The sequence below is a fragment of the Eleutherodactylus coqui genome, chromosome 12, assembly GCF_035609145.1.
Source record: "Eleutherodactylus coqui strain aEleCoq1 chromosome 12, aEleCoq1.hap1, whole genome shotgun sequence".
Lineage (NCBI taxonomy): Eukaryota > Metazoa > Chordata > Amphibia > Anura > Eleutherodactylidae > Eleutherodactylus > Eleutherodactylus coqui.
In genome coordinates this window covers 63306647-63330617 of record NC_089848.1, presented here as the reverse complement: position 1 = coordinate 63330617, position 23971 = coordinate 63306647, and the positions used below count along the sequence as shown (strand labels likewise).

Genomic DNA, 23971 nt, shown 5'->3' with positions numbered 1-23971 from the left:
TACCCTAACAGGCAATTAAATCTGTGTATGCCGTATATGTGATGTATCCTCATTGCCTGCCTTTCTAGATAGCAATGATATCTGTCTCCGTGATATCCTTGAGAATATCTCATAAGCAGACAAGCTGTGGTTTGATGTTCTCTGCATACTAAATGCTTGTTCTCCAGCCAAAACAGCGCTGTCTTGCTGCACCAACATAATAAAAAGAGAAATCACAACACACAATGGAAACACATACAGAAGCATTACTGGGGCTTTCAATCACCGCCAAGTCTGTTTTAGTAGCATTCCTTCCCTTGGTGACCCCATTTAAAGGCTTCAAACTTATCCACATTTTAGTAGTCCATGTTTTCTATTTACGTCTTGAATAATCTTTATTTCTGGGGTCTTTCATTCTACTCTTATATTTGCGTGTTCTATATTATTCCTTCCGGTATGTAATAGGTCATATAAGCATATACAGCCCCTATCCATGTGCTCTACTTGGGCACATCAACGTCATAGAGGAAAGCCACCTCAGCTATGAACCAGAGCAGGGAACTGCTAAGTAGAGAAAATGTAGCATTATATTATTACATATACAATATATACTGGCATTTATCTGAATGGTGGCTAAGGACAGCTGGAGTCCACCAGAATGGAGGCTACTCCTACGCAGCAGCTCTCCATTCTGGTCCATAAAGGGGGGTCTTAAGCAGGAGACCCTCATATGTTATGTCCATTTGTTTTAATAGGGCATCAGGACAAATGTTATATGAAACAACCTCTTTGAGTTTCTTAGTGAAGGTTAGGAAATAAAACAAGTCACCTAACTGACTGCTATGAACTACAATTTGTCTTTAGAAAAGTTCCATTTTACACCGGGGAACAATTGCTTTTCGCTAGATATATATAAAACGTGATTAATAGAAACTGTATGAGAAGAAACCTGTTCATATGACTTTTTTTTTCCCTTGCTGAGGGATTAATGCTTCAAAAAGATGAACCTGCAGTGATGGCTTGAAACTCTCCGAAACAACAGAAGTAAGTTTTTTTATATACTCACCAGGGCACAAAGTGCTGGCAGGAGATGAAGTCTGCAACAAGCACCAAGTATTGTCAAGGCAGAGTCTGGCATCTCTATAAGAAGCACACATTACATTATCACAGTACATGTCAATGCAACAACTCTGCAGAAGATCAATCAAAAACATACGACATGGAACTGCAGGACGGAGATTTTTATGTAATAAATGACTTTGTGCTGTTTTAATGTACTGCAAGAAATGTGTGGGTCTCCAGACTGGAATAAGGGAACTCTGCCGATGTTTAAATGAGATCAAGCAAGACGAGCGTCTACCAATGACACCGGTCAACAGTGAAAATCTTTACGACTTGAAAATAGATATTGCTTAATCATTTCATCATGGAAGAAACAAAAAGGACACTGAATACTTTAAGTTGGCTCTTGGCTCTGAGATGTCGCCCATTTAAGTTAATTATATGTACCTTTATTCAGATCCACAAGGGTAGACGAGTGAAATCATTAAAGGGGTTGTCTCACGGCAAACCTCAAAATTTTACCTTACCCCATTCCCCCTGTCACCCCCCTGGCATAAAATAGCAAAGTAAAGCGGTTTTTAAGCCGCTTGCTACTTACCGATCCGACGAAATAAGGACTTTAAAAAATCTTCTCCCAAGATGGCCGCCGGTCCTTTCCCAGGGATGCACTGCGGTTTTCTCCCATGGTGCACCATGGGCTCTGTGCGTTCCATTGCCGATTCCAGCCTCCTGATTGGCTGGAATCGGCACACGTGACGGGGCGGAGCTACGCGATGATGCATAGAAGGGGGCGGAGCCAGAACGCCGCTCGTGCCTGGACCGAGCAGAAGGGGAGAAGACCGCACAGCGCAAGCGCGTCTAAAAAAGCAAGAAGACATCAGAATTAGACGGATCCATGGCGACGGGGACGCTAGCAACGGAGCAGGTAAGTGAATAACTTCTGTATGGCCAATATTTAATGCACGATGTACATTACAAAGTGCATTAATATGGCCATACAGAAGTGTATACCCCCACTTGCTGCCGTGAGACAACCCCTTTAAATAAACAAAAGTATATCTAGTAAAATAGTTGAATAACTAAAATGTAAATCAGATACTGTAATGCTTAAATCTTAGAATTGATATATATATATATATATATATATATATATTACAAAAAAAAAAGACAATTATGAGTCTCCAACTTGTTTTTTTTTCGTAATTTCAGGTTAGAATTCAGGATGCCAGGTAATTGTAAAAACTCTTTTGAAAATCTTTCTTACGTGTGGTGAGGTGACCTATTCTGCCAGGAAACATCAAATTACTCCAATCATATAGACTGCGGATCGCCAATATTTAGTATCCAGTTAGGAGATCAGGATAAGCACTGGGCACCGCGTATTGTCTGCAATTCATGTGCTGTGACCCTACGTGATGGTTGAGCAACACAATACATTCAATGCGGTTTGCCGACCCAATGTTTAGTAGTTTACTTATTTTAAGAAAAGAAAGAACTTCAAAGCGTATTTTTAGTATTTTGATTTGAGATTAGTATATCTTAATGAGCTAACAATCAAAATCTAATGGCATATTTGTGTTTCTCGACCCAAAATTAGGGTAGTTTGAATTTTTTTTCTTTCTCAAAATAGTGCATTTTTGTTGTCCAGTGTGATTAACTGTCATCTAATTAGTTGGGGTCCCTTTAGACAAGACGATTCCCTTTTGAACAAGTGGGTGACGTCACTCCTAGCTCGGCTCACTCGCTCTCATGCAGCCTGTTTAGACAGACAAATGCATTGTTGCCTCGTTCAAACGGGAATCGTTCAGTCTTTCACATTCTCTGTATAAGTGATTGATGAACGACTGCTGTTTAAAACAAAACGATTACACTGTTCAACACAATTTTTGTAACTGATAAGCAGATAGGCGGCATATAGTAACTTTAGTGCGCTGAATTCAAATATGATACCAGTTTGGGGAATAATGTAATCCAATTGCCATTGTATTGTATATTTTGGAAATCTGCCTATACAATTAATCCAGTCGGCTCGCCATTAACCTTGCTTAATAAAAATAACAAAAGTGATTGCACAACTATTTCACAATCACTGTTACACACCGCGCGGTGACTGAACACTATAAGGGTAGGTTTATGTAACATATAGGGTATGTTTCCACGTGGCGGAAACACTGCTGATCATCCACCATTTGTAATTAATAAACTGTGTTTTTACAGGTCATTGGTTAGACTACATAAAAGAATAAAAAATCCTAAAACAAAAATAAGTTTGGCATCGCTGTGTCTGTAAAAGGCCAATTTATCAAAATAACACATTATTCACCCAACATGGTGAACGTCCACAGAAAAAAATAACAAAAATAAGAACGCCTGAAATGCGCATTTTTGGTCATTCTGTCACCTAGAAAAAAATGCAATGAAAAGCAATCAAAAAGTCGTATGTATTCCAAAATGATACTAACGCAAACTACAGGATGTCCCGCAAAAAATGAGCCCTTGCACAACTATGTGGATGGAAAAATTAAAAAAGTTATTGCGCGCAGAAGACGACGGCACAAAATAATAACAAAACAAATAAATGTCTTTGAAAAAAAATAAAAGTAGTACAGCAAAAAAAAATTGGTATCACAGTAATCGTACTGACCCATAGAATAAAGTTATCAGGTCATTTTTGTTGCAGTTTGTGCGCCGTAGAAACAAGACGCACCGAAAAAGGTGGGTTTTGAGTTACGTGTTTTGTTTTTTGGTCATTTCTCTCCACTCAGAACTTTTTTTTAAGTTTTTCAGTACATTATATGGTACAGTAATTATTAATATTAAAAAATACAACGCAAAAACCAACATGCCCTCACACAGCTATGGATAAATAAAGGAGTTACGATTTTTCAAAACTATAAAAAAAAAAAAAAAAAAAAAGAAGCCTGGTCACTAACATTTTAAATAACTTGCAAATGAGATGTGCTGGCCATTATTGAGTTTTACCAGGGTAATCAGCAGGTTTTAATTTTGAAAATTTATGAAATTTATGAAAGTTTTTACAAAATTTGCTGCACAGTGTAATTGAGCGAGCCAACGATTATTTTTATGAGTGCATAAAATGAACATCGAACGAAAAGTGAACCATTCTCATTCAATTATTGTTCACTTTCACTCGTTTGAATGATTATCTTTCCCTCTCTACAAATAGACAGAGACTAACCAAGAATGTCCGCTTACAGCGAGCAGCCATTGTGATCGCGTCCATTAGATCATTTTCACTCACAGATGAACAGCTGGGATTTTTTGTCGGGATGTAAATACTTTTTCCTGTAGAACTCTTACCAGCATCTCAATAAATGTGCATCAGTCAAGAGACGTCTGCACTTTGGAACTGCAGATTACCAGGATGCTTATGAAGAGTTAATCTGATTCTAAGAGCTCTTGACAGACGTGGTGTCATGTACACACTTTTATAGAATATAAAGTGGCTGCGACTGCAAGGGGTTTAGCTATTTCCACTCACTCAATCCTCCTCTCACCTTACACTCGGGTTGCAAATCGAGCATAAATCACACCTCAACACCTATCATATACCCCTAGATGCATGCCGCAACCACTCCTTGAGAAGACTGCTCTTCAGCAGCCAAAGGCTTAACGATGTCACCGGCTATGGATTTCATTAGACCACACAAGGCCTCAGCTTAAAGTTTTAAGCTTTAATATAAAAAGATGCAGTGCTTATAAAAGATGAGGAAGAAAAAAAAAACAGATGACCTAACAGTCCGTAACCCCTTGAGGACATGGATGGTTTTTTTTCTTCAATTTTTGTTTCTCCTCTCCACTTAAAGGATGAGTTGTATTTTCCAATGGCACCACTGCTGGTTCGCTCACTTCTCGCTGCGCGTAAACGCTCACCACTCTGCGTTTCACTTGAATGTGGAGTGCTGAGCGAGAAGAGAGCTATACTTCAGATGTGATCTGCCTGTCTAAACGCTCTGCACAAACGCTAACTAGCGGTGATGTCACCAGCTCGTGCAGTCGTTTAGTCGATAGTGGTCCCATGCAAAGGCACCCTTACTTGTCAGACCCATACAGATTCTGCATCCTCTACCTTCTCTACTACAGCGTTTCCCCGAAAATAGGCCCTACCTGAAAAGAAGCCCTAGCTATACATTATGTAAAAAAAAAAGCCAATGCTTATCTAGCAGGCGACGTTTGGGTCCCCCCTACTGGGCTGCGGTGCTTCGGCAGGCTTCCATGCAGTCCTCAATGCTGACGGAGTATCTCTTGTTGGTGACGGGGCTTTAATACCTCACCTACAGCAAGCATTTGCTCTGATTGATTCAGGAGCACCGTCTAAGCTAATCAGAGCCGGCGCTTGATGAACCAATCAGAGCCATTCATTAAATTACATCATTGAATGGCTGTGATTGGTTCATCGACCGCCGGCTTTGATTGGCTGAGGCAGTGTTCTTGAACCAATCAGAGCAATCGCTTGCTGGAGGCGGGGTATTTGAGCCCCTCCACTAACAAGAGATGCTCAGTCGGCATAGAGGACTACACAAAAGCCTGCTGGAGCACTGCAGCTCAACGTGAGAGACCTGAACGGCACCTGCTAAGTGAGTATAAGACACCCCCAAAAATAAGACCCTGTGCCTCTTTTGGGACAAAAATTAATATAAGACAGGGCCTTATTTTGGGGGAAACACAGTACTTACAACAACAGGGGATTCTACTAGCTGCTGTAACTTGATACAGCCAGCAGAGATAGGAGACAGGAGAGGGGGAGAAGTCTGCAGAAAATATGGGATGAGCAGGTCAGGAAGAAACCAGGAGGGTCAGGCCTGACTTCTCACCCCTCTAAAAGCTTTCTTTCTTTTGTTAACTAGGCAATGATTCATTTGCCCCAGGTAAAGGAAACAGTAGCTACTGTTCTGAATGAACCCATTAGTTTCTACTGGTTATACAAATAAGGAAGATTGAACAATAACTCTGCAGCGCCACCTATTGGATGGCAGCATTCCCGCAAAGCAATGTCAGACCCTTAATACAGCTCTTTATAGCAATGTCTAGGAATTGAAAAACAAAAGCCAGAAAACCATACACAGGCAGCTGTTTCAGGGTTTTAGCCCCTCATCAGTGTGCAGTAGGTTTCTGGATTGGCTAGTGAGAGGCCTATGACGTGGGTCGGGAAGGGTATCATCTCTCCTTAAGGAGACCACCTAGAAGATGTGTGAAGAGACTTATAAGGCCATCCATGCTCCTCTGGGAAATATGCAAATACGGTAAATGGAACAATACCTCTGCAGTACCACCTACTGGAAGGCAGTATTCCTGCAAGTCAATGTCAGACTCTTTATACAAGTCTTTATAACAATGATTGGTTGAGATGATACCTTTGAACCAATAGAAAGGGTATGTCAAAAGACGTCCTTTTTGTATGGCTAAATGGTTTGTTCTCAGTAAGAGAAACCATGTAATCTTGTAGACATGATACCTTTAATGGCTAACAAAAATACATGATGTTATAGCGAGCTTTTCAAACCTCTCACATACATATAAAAAAGGATATACCAGAACAGAATGAGTAGAGGAGTAAACACTTAATTAGTCGGCTGATAAGGGATGTGAAAGCTTTATGGTCTCTAAATTTGTGTTAGGGGGGTCACCAGGCCTGTGTGTTATCTCTGCTCCAGATTTCTCATATTCTCCACTGATGCAAGAAGTCCCCTCCAAGTTTCATTTCGGTCTTGACAGTGTCAAAGGTTGTTATAAACTTATATTCTCAGAATCTTCTGTTACGTTGGGATTTGAAATGGCCTTTTAATATAGTAACTTTCATATGTTCTATGTTGTGTACGGCTGACACACAGTAACGTCTGGATACTGTTTTTTGACCGTACTCAAAAGCATAGGCTGCTATGCGATTCAACACACCAGAAACAAAGTCACTGTGAGGCCTATTTACTAATGCTGTCTAAACGTTAGACAGTGCAAACTTAGACTAGACAGGGCAACGGTCTTAAAATGCACCAGTTTTATTATAGTATTTTTGCTGAATGATAAATCTGTTGAATGTTAAACTGCCCATTAAATGGCTGAATTTACGTCAAAAACTGTGCCAAATTTTTGGGACAATTTACAGCAATTTAGTACAAATTTTGGCACAATATAGGCCACGCTCCTATTTTAGACAAATCAGTAAAACTCTTCGAAAAAGTTTAAAAACACGCAGTAAATGTGGCACAAAGCGTGTAAGAGTTTTGATTAATACATAAGCCCCAATGTTATTTCTTGCAATGAGAATAAATGGGCAGACATATCAAACCACATAACATACACTTGGATACCTTTCCCCCCGTCAGTTAAGTATACCTATTTAACATGGTAAAAAAACGCACAATGTTAATGGAGTCGAAGAAGAGTAATGGGAATGCTCATTTCTAAGTTATTGCTCGCACTAGTCACAATGCTGTTATACAGTAGTGCTCCTTGACCCTATCGGAACAACAAGTGACAAGTACTGGCTATAAGGCCTTGTTCACAGAGGCGACAAAGTCGATTTTGACGCGTTGCTACAAATCACATGTATGTGAAGCCCATGCTTTCCTATGGGTTAATTCAAATGTGCGATGTTTTGTAGCATGCAACAACCCGACACAAAAACTTTGCGGGTCATGTAATATGCACGTGACTCGTGAGGTTTTGTAGCCCATGTTTCCCTATGGAGCCTACCTCTCTGTTGCATCACATGAAAATGCGGTTTTATGCGTTGTGATGCAACTTTTACAGTGGGAAATCCTACTGTCACAGCCATAACATAAGCCCTAACGGCAGGAAAAATTAATAAAAAAAGGATACATCAACTTAGAAGGGCTGTCATCTCCAGCACGTCTTCTCCCCGGTACTATTCTCCATCTCTTCTGGCCGGGGATTGAAAAATCTCTGCCTCCTGGAATCATTGCCTCTGATTGGCTGACGCTTAGCCAATCACAGCCAGCACTTGATGAACCAATCACAGCCATTCATTGAGCGCTGGCTCTAATTGGCTAAGCGTCAGCCAGTCACAACCAGCGCTTCAACCAGGGGCAATTTCAACCCTCCACCCCCAACACCCACCCCCCGCGCGACTTTGTAGTGCTACAAAATTACGGTACCACAGCGATATCGCATGGAGCAGTGATGCGACATTGCTGCGCTTTTCTCACGGCAATGGTGAGCGAGGCCTAATAATTCTGGCAGAAGGCCTCTGGAATGAACTAGGGAACACTTAGCAAAATATAATGACATGGCAATGAAAGATATGTTGAAAGTCACGAAACAGATACAAAATATGATTTCACTTGGGGGCCATCCAAGAGATGTCCATTTTGCCAAGTGCCATAGCAACACAGCTCTCACGGCTGTGTGCAAATTATGCTCCCCTGTGACTTAATAATATTGCATTTTCATTGAGATGCTGTTATAATCCTTAAATCAACATCATTCATTTTATGCATAGTGGGCTCATTCGTTTTATCTGTCTTAAAGGGGTTGTCCCGCGAAACAAAGTGGGGGTATACACTTCTGTATGGCCATATTAATGCACTTTGTAATGTACATTGTGCATTAATTATGAGCCATACAGAAGTTATCAGAAGTTATTCACTTACCTGTTCCGTTGCTAGCGTCCTCGTCTCCATGGTGCCGTCTAATTTTCAGCGTCTAATCGCCGGATTAGACGCGCTTGCGCAGTCCGGTCTTCTTCTTTTCTGAATGGGGCCGCTCGTGCCGGAGAGCGGCTCCTTGTAGCTCCGTCATGTGCCGATTCCAGCCAATCAGGAGGCTGGAATCGGCAATGGACCGCACAGAAGCCCTACGGTCCACCGAGGGTGAAGATCTCGGCGGCCATCTTCACCAGGTAAGTAAGAAGTCACCGGAGCGCGGGGATTCAGGTAAGCACTCTCCGGTTTTCTTTTTTAACCCCTGCATCGGGTTTGTCTCGCGCCGAACGGGGGGGCTATTGAAAAAAAAAAAACCCCGTTTCGGCGCGGGACAACCCCTTTAATAATAATCTTTATTTATATAGCGCCAACATATTCCGCAGCGCTTACATAGACAGGGGGAATACAGAAAGACAAAAGTACAAAAATTTTAGAACCACGGTTACATGTAGTAACAATAGGGGTGAGGGTCCTGCTCCAACGAGCTTACATACTACAAAAAGTGGTGTGATACAGAAGGTAAAGGGGCTGGAGATGTGCACGGTATGGCGAGGTGGACAGTGAGGGATTCTATACACATAGACAATAGTCAAATTGGGCCGTATAGTGGCAGAATCTTTATGACTGCAGAAGGCAGCTGATTACAGCTAGCAGGAATTGCAGTCGGTAAGACAGGGAGCATGTTATCAGGTAGAGTAAAAAGGGTTTAGTTTAGGGGATATGGTATGCCTCCCTGAAGAGGTGCATTTTTAGAGCACGCCTGAAATTTTGTGCGCCAGGAATTGCCCGGATAGTTTTGGATAGTGTGTTCCAGAGGACTGGTGCTGCTCTGGAGAAGTCTTGGAGGCGGGAATGAGAGGTTCGAATTAAAGGGGCACTTCAGATTTCATTAGCGGAGGGCGTGGGTTGGGTGGTGAACTGAGATGAGGGAAGCAATGTAGGGCTGCGCAATGCTGTGGATAGCTTTGTGGATGAGAGTGGCGAGTTTAAATTGCATTCTGTATTTCACAGGCAGCCAGTGCAGTGACCAGCACAGGGCAGCGGCGTCCAAGTAGCAGCTGGACAGGAAGATGAGCCTGGGTGCCGCATTCAGGATGGATTAGAGAGGGGAGAGTGTAGCGTGGCGGAGGCCGATCAGCAGCTAGTTGCAGTAATTGAGACGAGAGTGGATGAGGGCAATGGTGAGTGTTTTAAGCGTGTCCACGGTGAGAAAAGGGCAGATACTTGCGATGTTCTTGAGGTGTAGGTGACATGTTCAGGCCAGAGATTGGATATAGGGGGTAAAAGAGAGATTGGAATCAAATATAACCCCTAGACAGCAGGCGTGCTGTCTGGGAGTTATGGTGCCACACACCGAGATGGAGATTTCAAGATGAGGTCGGTTAGTAGAGGGCAGCAACAGGAGTGGGTCCGTTTTTGAGAGGTGCAATTTTAGGCAGAGAGAGGACATAGGGTTATAAAACAACGGACTGACAGTCGGTGGTGTTCTGGAGGAATGTTTCTATGTTTCTGGAGGAATGTGTATAACTGTGTGTCGTCAGCATAGAGATGGTACTGAAAGCCAAATCTCCTGATGGTTTGTTCAATAGGGGCTGTGTAGATGGCGAAGAGGAGGGGGCTGAGGATTTAATAGGCATTTTTTCCCATACATAAGCGGACCATATTTCTTACTCACTGAATATGGACAATACACGGCCCCATTAAAAGTAAATTGATGTATTCAGATGTGCTATTGTTTTTACCAACAGTCTGTGGGAAACCATATATAAATAAAATAAATAGAATCGCAGCTAGAGATGAACGCTCGGATAAGTCAGTTACTCGAGCGAGCCTCGCTCTTCTCCAGTAACTGCATTCTTGTCCGAGCGTGCTCGGGGGGCAGCGGGGGGTAGAGAGAGATCTCTCTCACTCTACCCCCAGCTACTTACCGCCGCCCTCTCGTGCACGCTCAGACAAGAATGCAGTTACTGGAGAAGAGCGAGGCTCGCTTGAGTAACTGACTTATCCGAGCGTGCTCATTCATCTCGAATCGCAGCATATCATATTTTGGTCCATAGTCAAGAGCCAAAATCACCCATGAAAGTCTATGGGAGCCTTAAAAACAAAAGTAGTGAACATGGATGAAACATGCATGTGCACTGCGTTTTTTTTAATGTTGCCAGGAGACATTGGGAGAAAAAAAAACTCCTTGTATTTTTTTTTACGTTTGCGTGATTAACAGATGACACACTGAAGCAAAAAAAAAAAAAAGAAATCGCACCTAGGCAACAAAAATGCTTGCAACATGCACATATACATGCAGTGAATTCAATCCGTTTTTAATGGACTAAAATTGCATACGCCCATGTGAGTGAGCCCTTGAAGTGTTGTTCTTGTTACATACACAAAAGCAGTGTGTATCCAGAGAGGGTTGTGATTGCAGCGTACCTACTGCATAATCATGCTACGATGTAGCATAGTGTTTAAGAACGGTGAGCACTATTTGGTCTGTCTTCATTTATACATTTATGCTTTGAAATAATTGAATAAAGCACAGAAATACATTTATATTGATTTGCGCAGCAGGAAATTTGTAGTAGATTGCAATAAGCTGGCCATAAACATAGAGGATATGTAAAGGCCGGACCTGCCAATTTCATCTAAATCCTCCAATGTGTATGGGAACCTCTCAACTCTTTGCCGATGGCAGATGTCAGGGAAGTTGGATTGCCACTTAGTGTGGATTTGTTGTGGATAAACAGATTCAGCGGCTTTGGGTGTTAGCTACTATGGCTTTAAAGATGCTTTCATAATTTCTTTTGGCTTTTAGTTTCAACTAGACGTGCTTGATACCGCTAAAAGACACATACACATTCCTTTACTGTACATACCGACAGAAACATTTCCCCTGCACCGCCTGAGAAGTTGCGTGAGGTTCTGAAAATATGTTGCACTAAATAGCATTTTTTCAGTTTGTAGCTTCCACTTTGTCCTGCTGTAGCTCAAGTTACATCATAATTAGACCCACAATCCTGGTCTTGTTTAAAAAGCCAAGCTAGCAGCTCTAGCTGGCAATATAATGTACTGAACAGCTTGGAAACTGTCACATGACTCTAGGAGCTCCATTTTCTTAATTTTGAACATTTTCCTGTATTATCACATTAGAAACACTACTATTAGCCTGCTGCTTGAATGAACAGACAAGGCCACCAGGGATGTGGGTTCTCATGTTTAACACCCATGTGAACTGATTCTGCCAATCCAACCTCTTACCTAGCTAATAACTTGCAGAGCTTTGAGCCGCAATAAGCTTTCCATTTGAAAATATATTTAGGCAGAACAAATAAAGGTTGATAATTGTGTCCTATTTCTGCTATATAAATGAGTTTTTCGTCATCTAACAGTTCAAATAACAGCTTTTCTGGTTTCTCAACGGTTTCAGCTTCACAGTAATATTCTAACTACTCACGAATTATTGCTCATCTGTGGTCACACCTTCCCTAAATAGCATTGGGCTTTATTTTAGTGCTTTTGCTTTAGAACTGAGTCCATTTATATGAATGAGTAAATCGTGTGAGTTTTATGCATTGTGAATTGCACAAAACACGTACAAAAATACAACCAATATTTGCAATGGGTGTATTTACATAAGCGATGCTGCGAGACGGAAAAAACGCAGCATGTTTTATTTTCGTGCGATCAGAATAGAACATGCAGATGTACAGCCTTCCGCACATCACACAGATGGGGTGTCCATGCTTTCTGCTACAAGATGTGAGTCACGCAGAAGAATGTCGCTGTCATCCGTGTGACCTCAAAAGAGGTGTAGGGGCACTGGTCAGACCACACATGGAATATTGTGTACAGTTTTGGGCATGGGTACTCAAGAAGGACATATCAGAGCTTAAGTGGGTACAAAGATGGGCAACTAAAGTAATAAATAGAATGGCGGACTACAATACCCAGAGAGGTTATCAAAACTGGGGTTATTCACTTTAGAAAAAAAAGACATCTGAGGGGCGACCTGATAACTATGTAAATATATCAGGGGGCAATACAGAGATCTCTCCCATGAACTATGTATACCCTGGGCTGTGACTGTAACAAGCATCCCCTACATCTAGAGGAAAGAAGGTTTTATCATCAACTTAGAAGGGGATTCTTTACTGTAAGAGCAGTGAGACCTATGGAACTCTCTACCTTAGGATGTGGTGATGGTGAACTCACTTAAAAAGAGTTTAAGAGGGGCCTGGAGGTCTTTCTTGAGTGTAATAACACTAAATGTTATAGTCACTGATTATTTCAGAAGGGTCGGAGGTTCGGGGATTATTCTGATTGCCAATTTTTTTCCCCATAAAATGAGGAAAATTGGCTTCTACCTCATTTTTTTGGCTTCCTCTGGATCAACATTGGAGTAAAAGGCTGAATTAAATCGACATATGTTTTTTTTCAGCCTTACAAACTATGCTACTATGCTAAAATCAAAAAGTGGACTAGAAGTTGCACAGTGCTTTTAGAGTAATTATCCAATCTACCAGTTGGCTATTTTTGCATATACTAGGCATTTTATCCGTTCTGTTGTCATTCGATACCGCACTACTTCACTTTTTGATCTGGACAATAATTATTCTTTTGCCCAGGACTGCAAGGGGATACATTGGCCAAGTTAAAAACATTAACTGTAACAGCTCAGACTTGCCACGCTCCCTCACACTGAGCTCTGCAGTTTCTGTTTGAACAAGTCATGGTTTGCCAAACCACGTAGAACACTTCCAATGTGAGCACTAAAAGTCTTCTGTCATATTCCCGTGGATCGCCCTGAGCAGCACAATTAGTGAAAAGAAAAATCTCTTAAGAGATTTAATGATTCCAAATGTGAGATTTTGGGATTTAGCAGAAGCAAATCAGGTTATAATATCAGGGTTGTTTATTTCTATTTCAGTAGCTTCTAAAGTTTGTTTCCACCAAGTGCCTGGATCATGCTTACAATAAAACCCTCTGTGAGCAATACCATTATCCGTCTATTTACAGAATATCATCCCTCTAGCTTTGTTTTACTGTCATCTAACACCGTTAAATGTTCTGTAACCTAGGAATAATATCATGCAAACTTTATGAAAAGTAAGAAATCTGCATTTATTATGCCAATACAATCTTGGAAGCTTCTCTAGCGACAAACACCGACTCTAAAATGGCAATTTACAATGTCTTTATGAAGCATTTTACTTATTACACGTCCCCTTTCATGTTGTGTTTCCAGGACGGAACCATTTACTGCAGTGACATTAGTAATACACAGCTGTTTCTTCATACTGCAATCTTTTCAGCCTGCAATAAGCAACGTTCAATTTGCCTTAAGAGCACATTCATTAGATTACTACCACAAGTTTGCACTTACAGATAACACGTATCCGCACACAGATTAGCCGCATTTGATAGCACAAATCCATATCCAGATATCCCAATGTGGATTCCATGTCAAGAAGTGAGGTGTCACTGTTCCCTGCTGTATAAACTATGGCATGGATTGATGTGGACTTCTGTGCCAAATCCATGTCAATTTCCTGTTGTTTAAAGCCAGCCATAGGCCAATTTCAAAGGGGCAAGCGCGATATCAGGCCGTGAAACTTGGCCCTATTTCGCGCCATGAAACTTAGCCTGATATTGCGCTCGGGAAATTGCGATATCCCCGCAGATGAGGCGTTTTCTGTGCCAAAACCGGCTCCCATCACTTCAGGGAAGTACTGATCCTTCAGCGCTGCTGAATCGGCAAGCGGTGGTTCCATGGTTTTCAAAGGGAAAACTCATATCGCATTTGTGCAATGTTTTTTCGGCCCAGTTGAAAACAATAGTCGAGGCATTCCGACAGAACGTCCAAAGATAGGACTTGCCGCGATTTTTTCCCCCTCACCGTAAAAAAAAAAAAAAAAAGGTCGCTTATATATAGGACCTCATTCAAAAAACTTGTGCCATATTTGTGAGTCTCACAACGCACAAATCTCACCCGATTTTCTCCACCTTGCGAGAGCGGCCTTACTCTATATAGAAAAGTGTACTTATGGCTTTACAGAGATTGAGCTATGTACCTGTATATTTCCTACGCCTCACATCTCAACATTTACCATTTCAGAAAAAGACACCGAATCGTAACTTTACTGGAGAATGGCTGAAAAAGAAACCCCTAATGAAGGAAAGACATTTCAGTGCTTATGATAGGTATTGTATATATCACTTGTTAAAGGGGTAAGCCTGTTTTGTTTTTTTTGTTTATCTGTTTATAGAATTCCAAAATAGAACTATTTCAGATCCGGCTCACTTACCTTTCTTATATCAGTGCAGCTGACTTCTATGTGCACAGAAGAATGCAATAGCACTTAGACCAGGACTAATGAATGCACCAATGGAAGAGGACTAAACATGGCAACATGGCATCAGTCATGTAACCCTCTGTAGTATCAAGGTTACATGACGTGCGCAGTATTTGCTGGGATCAATATATAGAAGGTATCTATGCTCTAAATAGGAGTAATGGAACAATTGTGGTTGCAGTTATCACGCTGGGTGTTTATTTACTCCTATAACATTCCTTCCTATCTCTGTTATGTATCTGATGGCTGACTGTCACTAGGCGATTATTACGAGGGGCTGATAAGTCTTCGGCTTTGTGTTCTTTTTTTGTTTCTATGGTAATGAATGTTACATCACATGAAAGTCTTATGTGTCTAATATAGGTTTTCAAAATTTTGTGTTTGTAGCTTATGGCAACAGTGATCTAGGCACATGGGAAAACAAAATGGTGGAGTCTAAGGTGATATTCACAGTAAATGAGAGCAGAGGAGTGATGAAATTCTTGTTTCTGCAAGGAAAGTCCGTGAAGGATATTCATGGTGATATGTCGCAGACATTGGGGGATCCATGCCCTTCATATTCTACAGTTAAGAACTGGGTTGCCAAATTTAAAGCGGGCCACTTCAGCACCAATGATGAGGAACGTCCTGGACGACCGAGAGAGGTTGTTGTTCCGGAGATCGTCGATGTTGTGCACAACCTCATACTGGATAATCGGCCAATTTTAGCTGCAGGAATAGCAGACATCATGGGGATTTCTCGTGAACGTGTTTGTGTCATTATCCATGAACATCTGAACATGAAGAAGCTATCTGCAAAGTAGGTCCCCAAATGTTTGACAACAGATCAGAGAAGCATGTGAGTGGAAACTTCCCGCTCCATTTGTCAGCGTTTCCGGACTGATAAGAACTTCCTGGATCGACTGGTCACTATGGATGAGAACAGTGGTTCTCCTCGCCCAAAGAAGTTCAGGGTGCAAAAATAAGGTGATGGCGTCTGTGTTCTGGGATAAGGACTGTGTGCTGCTAGTGGACTACCTTCAAAATGGTTCCACCACCAATACAAAGTGTTACATTTAACTTTTGTACCAATTGAAGGCAGCTCTGAAAGCCAAAAGGTGCAGCAAGCTGTCCAAAGGAATCTTGTTCCTGCAAGACCACGCCTCTGCTCACACTGCACAAGCTACCACGGCAAAACTGGTGGAGCTAGGCTTCCAGCTGGTTGACCACCCACTTTATTCACCACATCTAGCTCCCTCCGGCTATCATCTGTTTCCAAACCTGAAGAAACACCTCAAGGGTACCAAATTTCACACCGTTTCTGATGCCATGGCTGCTACGGATGACTGCCTTGAGGCACAACCGAAATCCTTCTTTTTGCAAGGCTTACAGAACTTGGAATACCGATGTAAGAAGCATGTTGACATCAGTGGGGAGGATGTGGAATAAATGTAAAGTTTCATCTTCCTATCTCGTTTCTTTCTGGGTAAAGCCAAAGACTTATCAGCACCCCCACGTACAGGAGACGGATACCAGTGATCACCGGCCAAAGTGAACCTGTGATTGTCTAAAGCAATAACATGACATGGATAGTCCTAAGACGAGTTACAAAAATGGTGGAAAGTCTAAAGAACAAAACTTCTAAGGAAAGACTTAAAGAACTTAATTTGTATGGTCTGGAGGAATAAAGGGAGAGGGGGGACATGATGGAAACTTTTAAGTGTGTTAGAAATATAAATATGGTTCAACAGGGAGGGGTTTTTAATCAGGAAGCTAAAAACTAGAACAAGGGGGCACAATCTGAGATTAGTTGGGCGGAAATCAGAAGCAATGTCAGGAAATAAGATTTTACTGAAAGAGCACTAAATGTTTGGAACAAACGTCCAGCAGTCGTGGTTGGAAAAATCAACAATAAATGAATTGTGACTGAGGCAAGTACAGATCTACCCTAAGAGGGAAATAATATAAGGCAGACTGGATGTGGTCTTTTTCTGCCATCAATTTTTCCATGTCGCTGTGTCGGGACGCTGTTGCTGTAGAAAGCAGAAGGTAGAAGGAAGCAGATGATCAGACACCGTTGGCACACGAGTGACAGAGGATCGAGTGAGGAGAGTAAGCTTTCTTTTATGTATTTCTACAGAATACCGAGTACTTTTCAAATTCTTTTTTCCTCCAGACAACCCCCTGACGTCTACTTTTCACTATATTATGCTGGCTTATCATGGTCTTGAGTGCTGTAGAAGCCGTCGGCGTCCCACGGAAGCTGAACTCCAGTTGGGAAATACTGGTCTAAGAAACTTTCTGTGAGATAAGCTAGCTGAATTCTAGGCAGATCTGCATTAGATACATTAATGTACTGCAGCAAACTAGGAGGATGTGTGCTGCTGATGTATCAAGCTCACAGAGGATTGCTGCAATTATAGCCAGTGCAGACAAAATCAAAGCTGGGAAAAGCATTTAGTCTGTATATTTTCCGGCCTTTGGATGTAAACAAGAATGTTCTCATTAACAGACGGTGAACATTGATCTTGAAGAGGATCAGTAAGGGCGCATTCACATTCTCAGGCGAGACTCGCATTGCACACCACACATTCTGGCCGTATGCTGTGTGATTTGTGGCAGTCTGCACATCTACATTTTTCTACCCTTGTATGAAACGTACACAAAAAAAGAACGAGCTTCGAAAAGAAAAATTGCCCATATAAGTACACCCATTGCAAGTAATAGGTTGTATCCTTATGTGAGGTTTGTATTAGAAACTTTTATACCTTTTCATGAAACAATAAATTTAATTAAATAAGTGTTACGATCGTGTGGGCAAACTGAGCACGGGGCCCACTCAATTGTGACCAAGGAGGACTGGGTACGCACACGGGTTTCATGCAAACTGACCCTGTGCTACACGGGAGGAATGACATGGCCCTACCTAAGCGTGGACATTGCCCCAATAAGGGCAGTCCAGCGGTCTTCGGATCTCGGCCCTAGCTGATCCTAGGAGCCACGCACCAGAACAGGATGCATTCACATGCCACATGACAGGGACTGAACAACAGGATAGACAGAGCCAGAATACACAACATACAGCAGCCACAATGTAACCACTAGTAACAGATTGGAAGCTGAATATAAATACCAGGCATTAGTTGACATTTTGTACAAAACGTGAAAGCTAGCAGGCCACTTCACAGCTCCTCGTTATACCGCTAGTCCCTACATTAACCAGGAGTCCAGCAGAACCGGACACAGTTCACAAAGAACGCTGCAACAGGACAGGACACAGATAGCAGGTCACACAGCAAGCTAACGCAAAACTGACAGAATATAAACGTGCAAACGGACATAAACCAGCAAGACACAGATCACACAGCAAACTTCAACAGACAAGGATTCATGACTGCTCACCCTGAACACTAGACAGAGACTGACCAGGAGCTGGGTTTATATGTGAACACAGACCCAGGAGATTGCCTAGCAGGAAGTACCACACCCAGCCAGCTCAATCATTAACCCTGAGAGTGCTGTGCTGCTAGAAGCACAGTAGTACAACGTATCTAAGCAGCACACGTAACAATAAGCTTTATTGTCGGATAAGTTCCTTAATGTTTTTGCATGTTTAGGGGTTCAATACGCAAGCAAAAATCTGATGGAATAATGTGACTATATACATGTATGTATGTGTGTGTGTATATATATATATATATATATATATATGACAAACAAGGTGTTTTTTAAGTCCCAACACGTCACCTCTTCTGTTGGCCATAGACGTATTAAGTGCCCAATGCGGTCTTTAAATCCAAGGAAATCAGAAATGCGGGAGACAGAGGCTCGGCTCCTCCACAATGAAGTAAACATTTTAACAGCTCGTGTGTTTGTCATTTGTTCTTGTTTAGTGAAAGGTTACAGGTCAGATTTACTAATCTGTACAGACTTCTACTACAATAAGGCCCCCCTCACACAGGCGCTTTTTCTCTTAGATTTCTTCTAATCTCGGTACAATGCTCCCATTGTTTTCAATGGGATCGCTCATACAGCCGTTGTCAGCGCCGCGATTTTCGAGCGGTGCAGGTTCTATTTTTGGGCATTTCAGCGTTTTTAAACGCTGCATCGTCCACTGAAATGGATGGGCAGCATTTTCAGCGTTGCTGAAAGTGGCGTACAACATGGTACCGTGTTTTTGGCAGCGCTAAACGCCCTAGCTACACTATGTGGAAAAAAAGCAATACTCACCTAGGAGGCGCCGTTCGGGTCCATTCCACTGCTCCCTGGCATTCCAGCAGGCTTCCTGTGCACTTGTCAGCGCCGACAGAACATCTATTGCTAGCATGGAGGGTTGAAAACCCCACCTCCAGCAGGAGATTGCTCTGACTGGCTAAGCCAGCGCTTGATTTCCTGATTTGCTGCCAGCAAACAGCTGATTTTGCAAGGGGCAGCCATGGACAGCTAGGCATTTCCCCTGCTGTAGCTGCACAGATGAATGGTGGTCCATGTAATACGACGACATCTCAAGTCCACCAAAATAGGAATCGCTTGTACAAAGCGGCTGTCGGCACTGGATCAAAGAGGCAGGTAGACCCCCTTCTGTGATGTGCATATGCCCGGTTTGGGCATATTGACCAAGGTGAGATTGCCCCCTTAATGCCATTATGCCCTGTGGGTTATATTTTCAAATATTATAATATCAGTAAGGGACTTTGTATTGCTTAAAACTATTATCGCGATGCTAATATATATCCTGAAACTGCTGCATCAATGTGAAGCAGATTTATACCGGAGTGCCTACAGATATTTATAGACAACCATTACGTTCTTGTCAAGTGTAGAAGAAAATACGGTATGAAAAAAAAGGTGTTTATAGCCGACTGTAAAATGTTCTGCCGCCAAATGAAGGAAAAACATTTAATAAATCAATTTTTTTAAGTAGGAATCTTAAAATACACCGAAAAAAAATTAAACTAAAATAAAAACATGCGTTACCATCCAGCGCACTGGTGAGGATGTGGAAGGCTGCGATCAGGTCCTTGGTAGACGGTTCTGTTGGCTTCTCATCCTGCAGATCATATCCTATTAGGGACAGGATCCTCCGGGCACGCTCCTTATCAGGCAACTTTAATTCACTCAAAAACTTCAAACCGGGTTTAGATCCTAAGCAGATCCCTTCTACCTACCGGAGATACAAGAATCACGTACCAAGAATTAATCAGCGAAAAAGAGCCTAACATCTGATCTCTGTGTACATTTAGCTCCCTGCTTAGCGGAGCAGACGGGAACAAAATGAGCTGTATTTAAACAGTGGAAAAGCAATGATGCAAATGGAAAAACAAGCATGTTAATTATGCCCCTCAGCTAGATGTAAGCTGCTGAGTCTATAAAGTACAAAATCTGCTTTTGGTCTGGCTATGATTTTTGGTTAAGCAATTTGGATTTCCAACTTCATCGTAATTTACAGCACAGCGTTTTCTATCAATGTGCAATTTCTGAATTTATTAGATTGATATTCATGAATATAACTAATGTGGCTCCGTTCACACTGGCGTCATGGCCTCCGGTTTTACGGGATCCACGATTGATATAATCGGTCTGTTATGATCCGCTTATAGTCATTTTATATGCCCCTCCTCCCCACTGATATATATATCTGGGGTGGTCTAAAGTTATGAAGACACCTGGATAAATGTAAACCAGTGGTTGGGAACGTCATCCTGGGTGTGGCATGTGTTATTTTTGCAGCCATATCTGTCTGTAATAAAGAGAAAATTGATAATAGCTTTGGCAGGAATAAAAGGTACCGTACGTCACATTTAATATTTGGATTCTTCATCAAATTTTCTATCAGACACATATGTCACATGCAACCCTTCCCATTTTGACTTGGTTCCAAGATTGTTCAAAATGGCCACCATGTTGGACACCGCCCTTCTCAGATTTGCTCTCTTCCCCTTAGCATCATGCCACACACAGGATAAAGTTCCCAACCACCATTTTCCATTTATTCAGGTGTCTCCATATCAGTTTGGCGGGCTGCCCTTCATCCAAAAAGGTGGACCACATTGGTACTGTCACCCTGGGCTCCTCCGGCGTTTAAAAGCCACACTGCATGTGAATACCACCTGGTATCTTGGCTAAAATCCATCTAATACCTTGCAATTATTATATATTATTCACATGCTGTGCGGCCTTTAAACGCCGGGAGAGCCCGGGGTGACGGTACCAATGTGGTTCACCTTTTTGGAGCCCGCCAAACTGATATAGCATCATTAATAGGTTGATAGCCTGCATGGTGCACTATATGTACCAGAAAGTTGGACACCCTGTATTTACTACTCTGTGTCGGATTATACACCAAGCAGCCACTCCCTCTTTATTAGGAGGTTGTGCGAGTAGCTGTCTTATCGGTGTCCTCCACAGGTGTAACTGGCTCCCTCATTTGCTGTTTTGGCTGCCTGCATGTTGAGGTGGTGCACGTCTGCCCTCCTGTATCAGTAAGCATATGGCCATTTTCTTTGATTGATTGTTCGCAGTTCCAAGGCAATACTTGGTAAAAGCAGCATTTATTGTCTGTATGGATAGGTCTATATCTTTCATACGCTGTCTACCCCCGCTTTGTGATGCAGTTATTGGTATTGAGGTTTTTACATTTCTTTACTATGTTTAGTATGCATCCATAGAGAACAATAGGGCTCTATCACGCATAATATGTAGTATAAATAGAACGTGCTGAGTGTAACAGTGAAAATCTAAGTATTTGAATTGCTGCGATGTACCACGTGTTATACACGCGTACATCGTGTGCGTGTAAAACAAAATTCGAATATGCTTGTGTGAGCCGGCCTAATACACCACAAAACTTTGCAGCAATAACGTGTGTGACGTGTGGTATTTGAGTTGCACAAAAAAAAAAAAAGAATGCTTCTTCGCAAACTGTCATACGGGGTTTTTCGAATGTGTCCTCAGAACAGGTCATCAATATCGATCAATCTTTAAAAAGATTAAGTGCTCAAACCAACCTCTAATATATCTTCTTTCTCAGGCCTGTGACGTTAGGTTCATTCGTCTTGTAACATTTCCACAGCTCGGTCCTATTCAACTGAATGGGACTGAGCTGCTATATTAGGCACAGCCGCTATAAACTGTAGGGTGCTGTGCCTGGTATGCAGTGATGAGGGTAAAGCACTTGACCGGGTGCTGCAGTCTCTTCAAACATCAGATCAGTGCGAGTCGTAGATGCCGGACCACCCCAATCACATATTGATGACCTATCTTAAGGATCATACAATAAACAACCTTCTGCAGACGTTCATGGAAAACTTAACACCATTATAATAAATGAAGGAATCCACAACAAGCAAAATAGACTCAGCAATTAATAGTCAGTTTTTATTCACCATATGTGAATAGATCCAGAGCACTAAAAGGGTTGTTAGTAACGAAAAGCCTTATTTGTTGTGAAAAGTCCTGTGGGCTGAAACATCAAGCTTAGGCCGAAGGCACACGACTGGATCTGAATTGCGGAATCCGTGATTGTTACCCGCGCGGACGATCTGCGGTATTTCGCACCCATTTAAAGAATAGAATGCGATTTCTGTGGGCAGATTTAAAATCGCAGCATGTTCTATTTTTCAGCGGGACCCGCACGGACGGCTTCCATTGAATTCAGTGGAAGCTGTCCAACCCGCGTCCCATCAGCAATTGGCAGTCATTATTACCTGAATGCTTTTTATCTTACGTGGGTACTCGCATCATCATCTAGCGACGACACGGGGCAAACAAAGGTTTAACCCCTTAAGGACCAGGTTGTTTTGTTCCTTAAGGACCAGACACTTTTTAGGGATTTTACCCATGTGGCGGTTTTACTGCTCCATTTTTTTTCGTTTAGCTACTAAAATTATTTTTGCTGCGTTTTTTTTCCCGTGACATATAGGACTATTTTTTAATATCTTTTTCACTGACTTTTTTTCCAGTTTTTTAGTTTTATTGGGGGTAAAATGCTAATAAAAATGATTTTTTAAACATTTATAGTTTTTTTTTTTTAATTATTTTTATATTTACACTAAAATAAAGTACAGGAATGGGTTCCTCTATATTTCGGACGTTTTGATATATAGTATGTATGGTTTTGGTTTACAGGGCGCATACGGCAACGGTTTTTGTTGGCGTCTGCTTTGTGTTATTCTCTTTCTTTTGTATGTATTGTTGTTTTATTGTGTTATTTTGTCTTACTGATGTATGTAATTGTGTTTTTTTACTATCTACGTCCCCCATGATGTCATATAAGACCTCTGGGGGACATTCATTTTTTTTTTCTTTATTTGACACTTTCCCACTATAGCTAGGGCGTCCATAGGAGCCCTAGTTATAGGGGAAAGCAACCCCTGTGGTGACATTAGTCACCTGCAGAGCTGCCAGGGTCTAAGTCTGACCCTCCAGCTCTGCATAGCAGGGAATCCCAGGAGGTCACATGACCCCCCGAGGCTCCCGTAGTGAAAGTAAATGCTACTTTCAGTTTTCCCCATACAGTGCTCACTGAGCACTGTATATCGGGGAAGCAGAAGGCAGGAAGGGTTAAAAACCCCTCCTGCCTTCTGCTCCGGGTTATCAGCTGTCACTAACAGCTGATAACCCGTTCCTACCTCTGACTGATTGCAGAGGCAGGAGACTTAGAGCACCGCCGTATTTTTACTATCGGCAGTGCTCTAAGCCCAGGACCAGCCGCCGTAAATTTACCGTGGCTGGTCCTAAATGGGTTAAAAAAGAAAAACTGTATTGTGCATGACCCACGGCGAGCCGCTGAAGTCAAATACAGGAGAAATCAGGGTCGCCGGCCGCGGTCAGCGCAATTCAACTGGAATGCTTGAATCCACATTTAAGATTTAGATTGAGTGTTGCGATGTCCGGTAATAGGACTTGGTAACAGGCAATAAT

General features: G+C 42.0%; 1 protein-coding gene across 2 annotated transcripts in view; it reads right to left on the bottom strand.

The window, feature by feature from the left end:
* The window catches only part of GSDME (gasdermin E), a 111924-nt gene that overhangs the window by 7343 nt on the left and 80610 nt on the right, over positions 1–23971 (bottom strand). For both annotated transcript variants that reach the window (XM_066585349.1, XM_066585347.1), the window contains exons 8-9: positions 20027–20213; positions 1046–1119 (exon numbers count right to left, since the gene is read on the bottom strand). In XM_066585349.1, coding sequence (XP_066441446.1) covers positions 1046–1119; positions 20027–20213 — 261 coding nt within the window. The remainder of the gene's footprint in view (positions 1–1045; positions 1120–20026; positions 20214–23971) is intronic.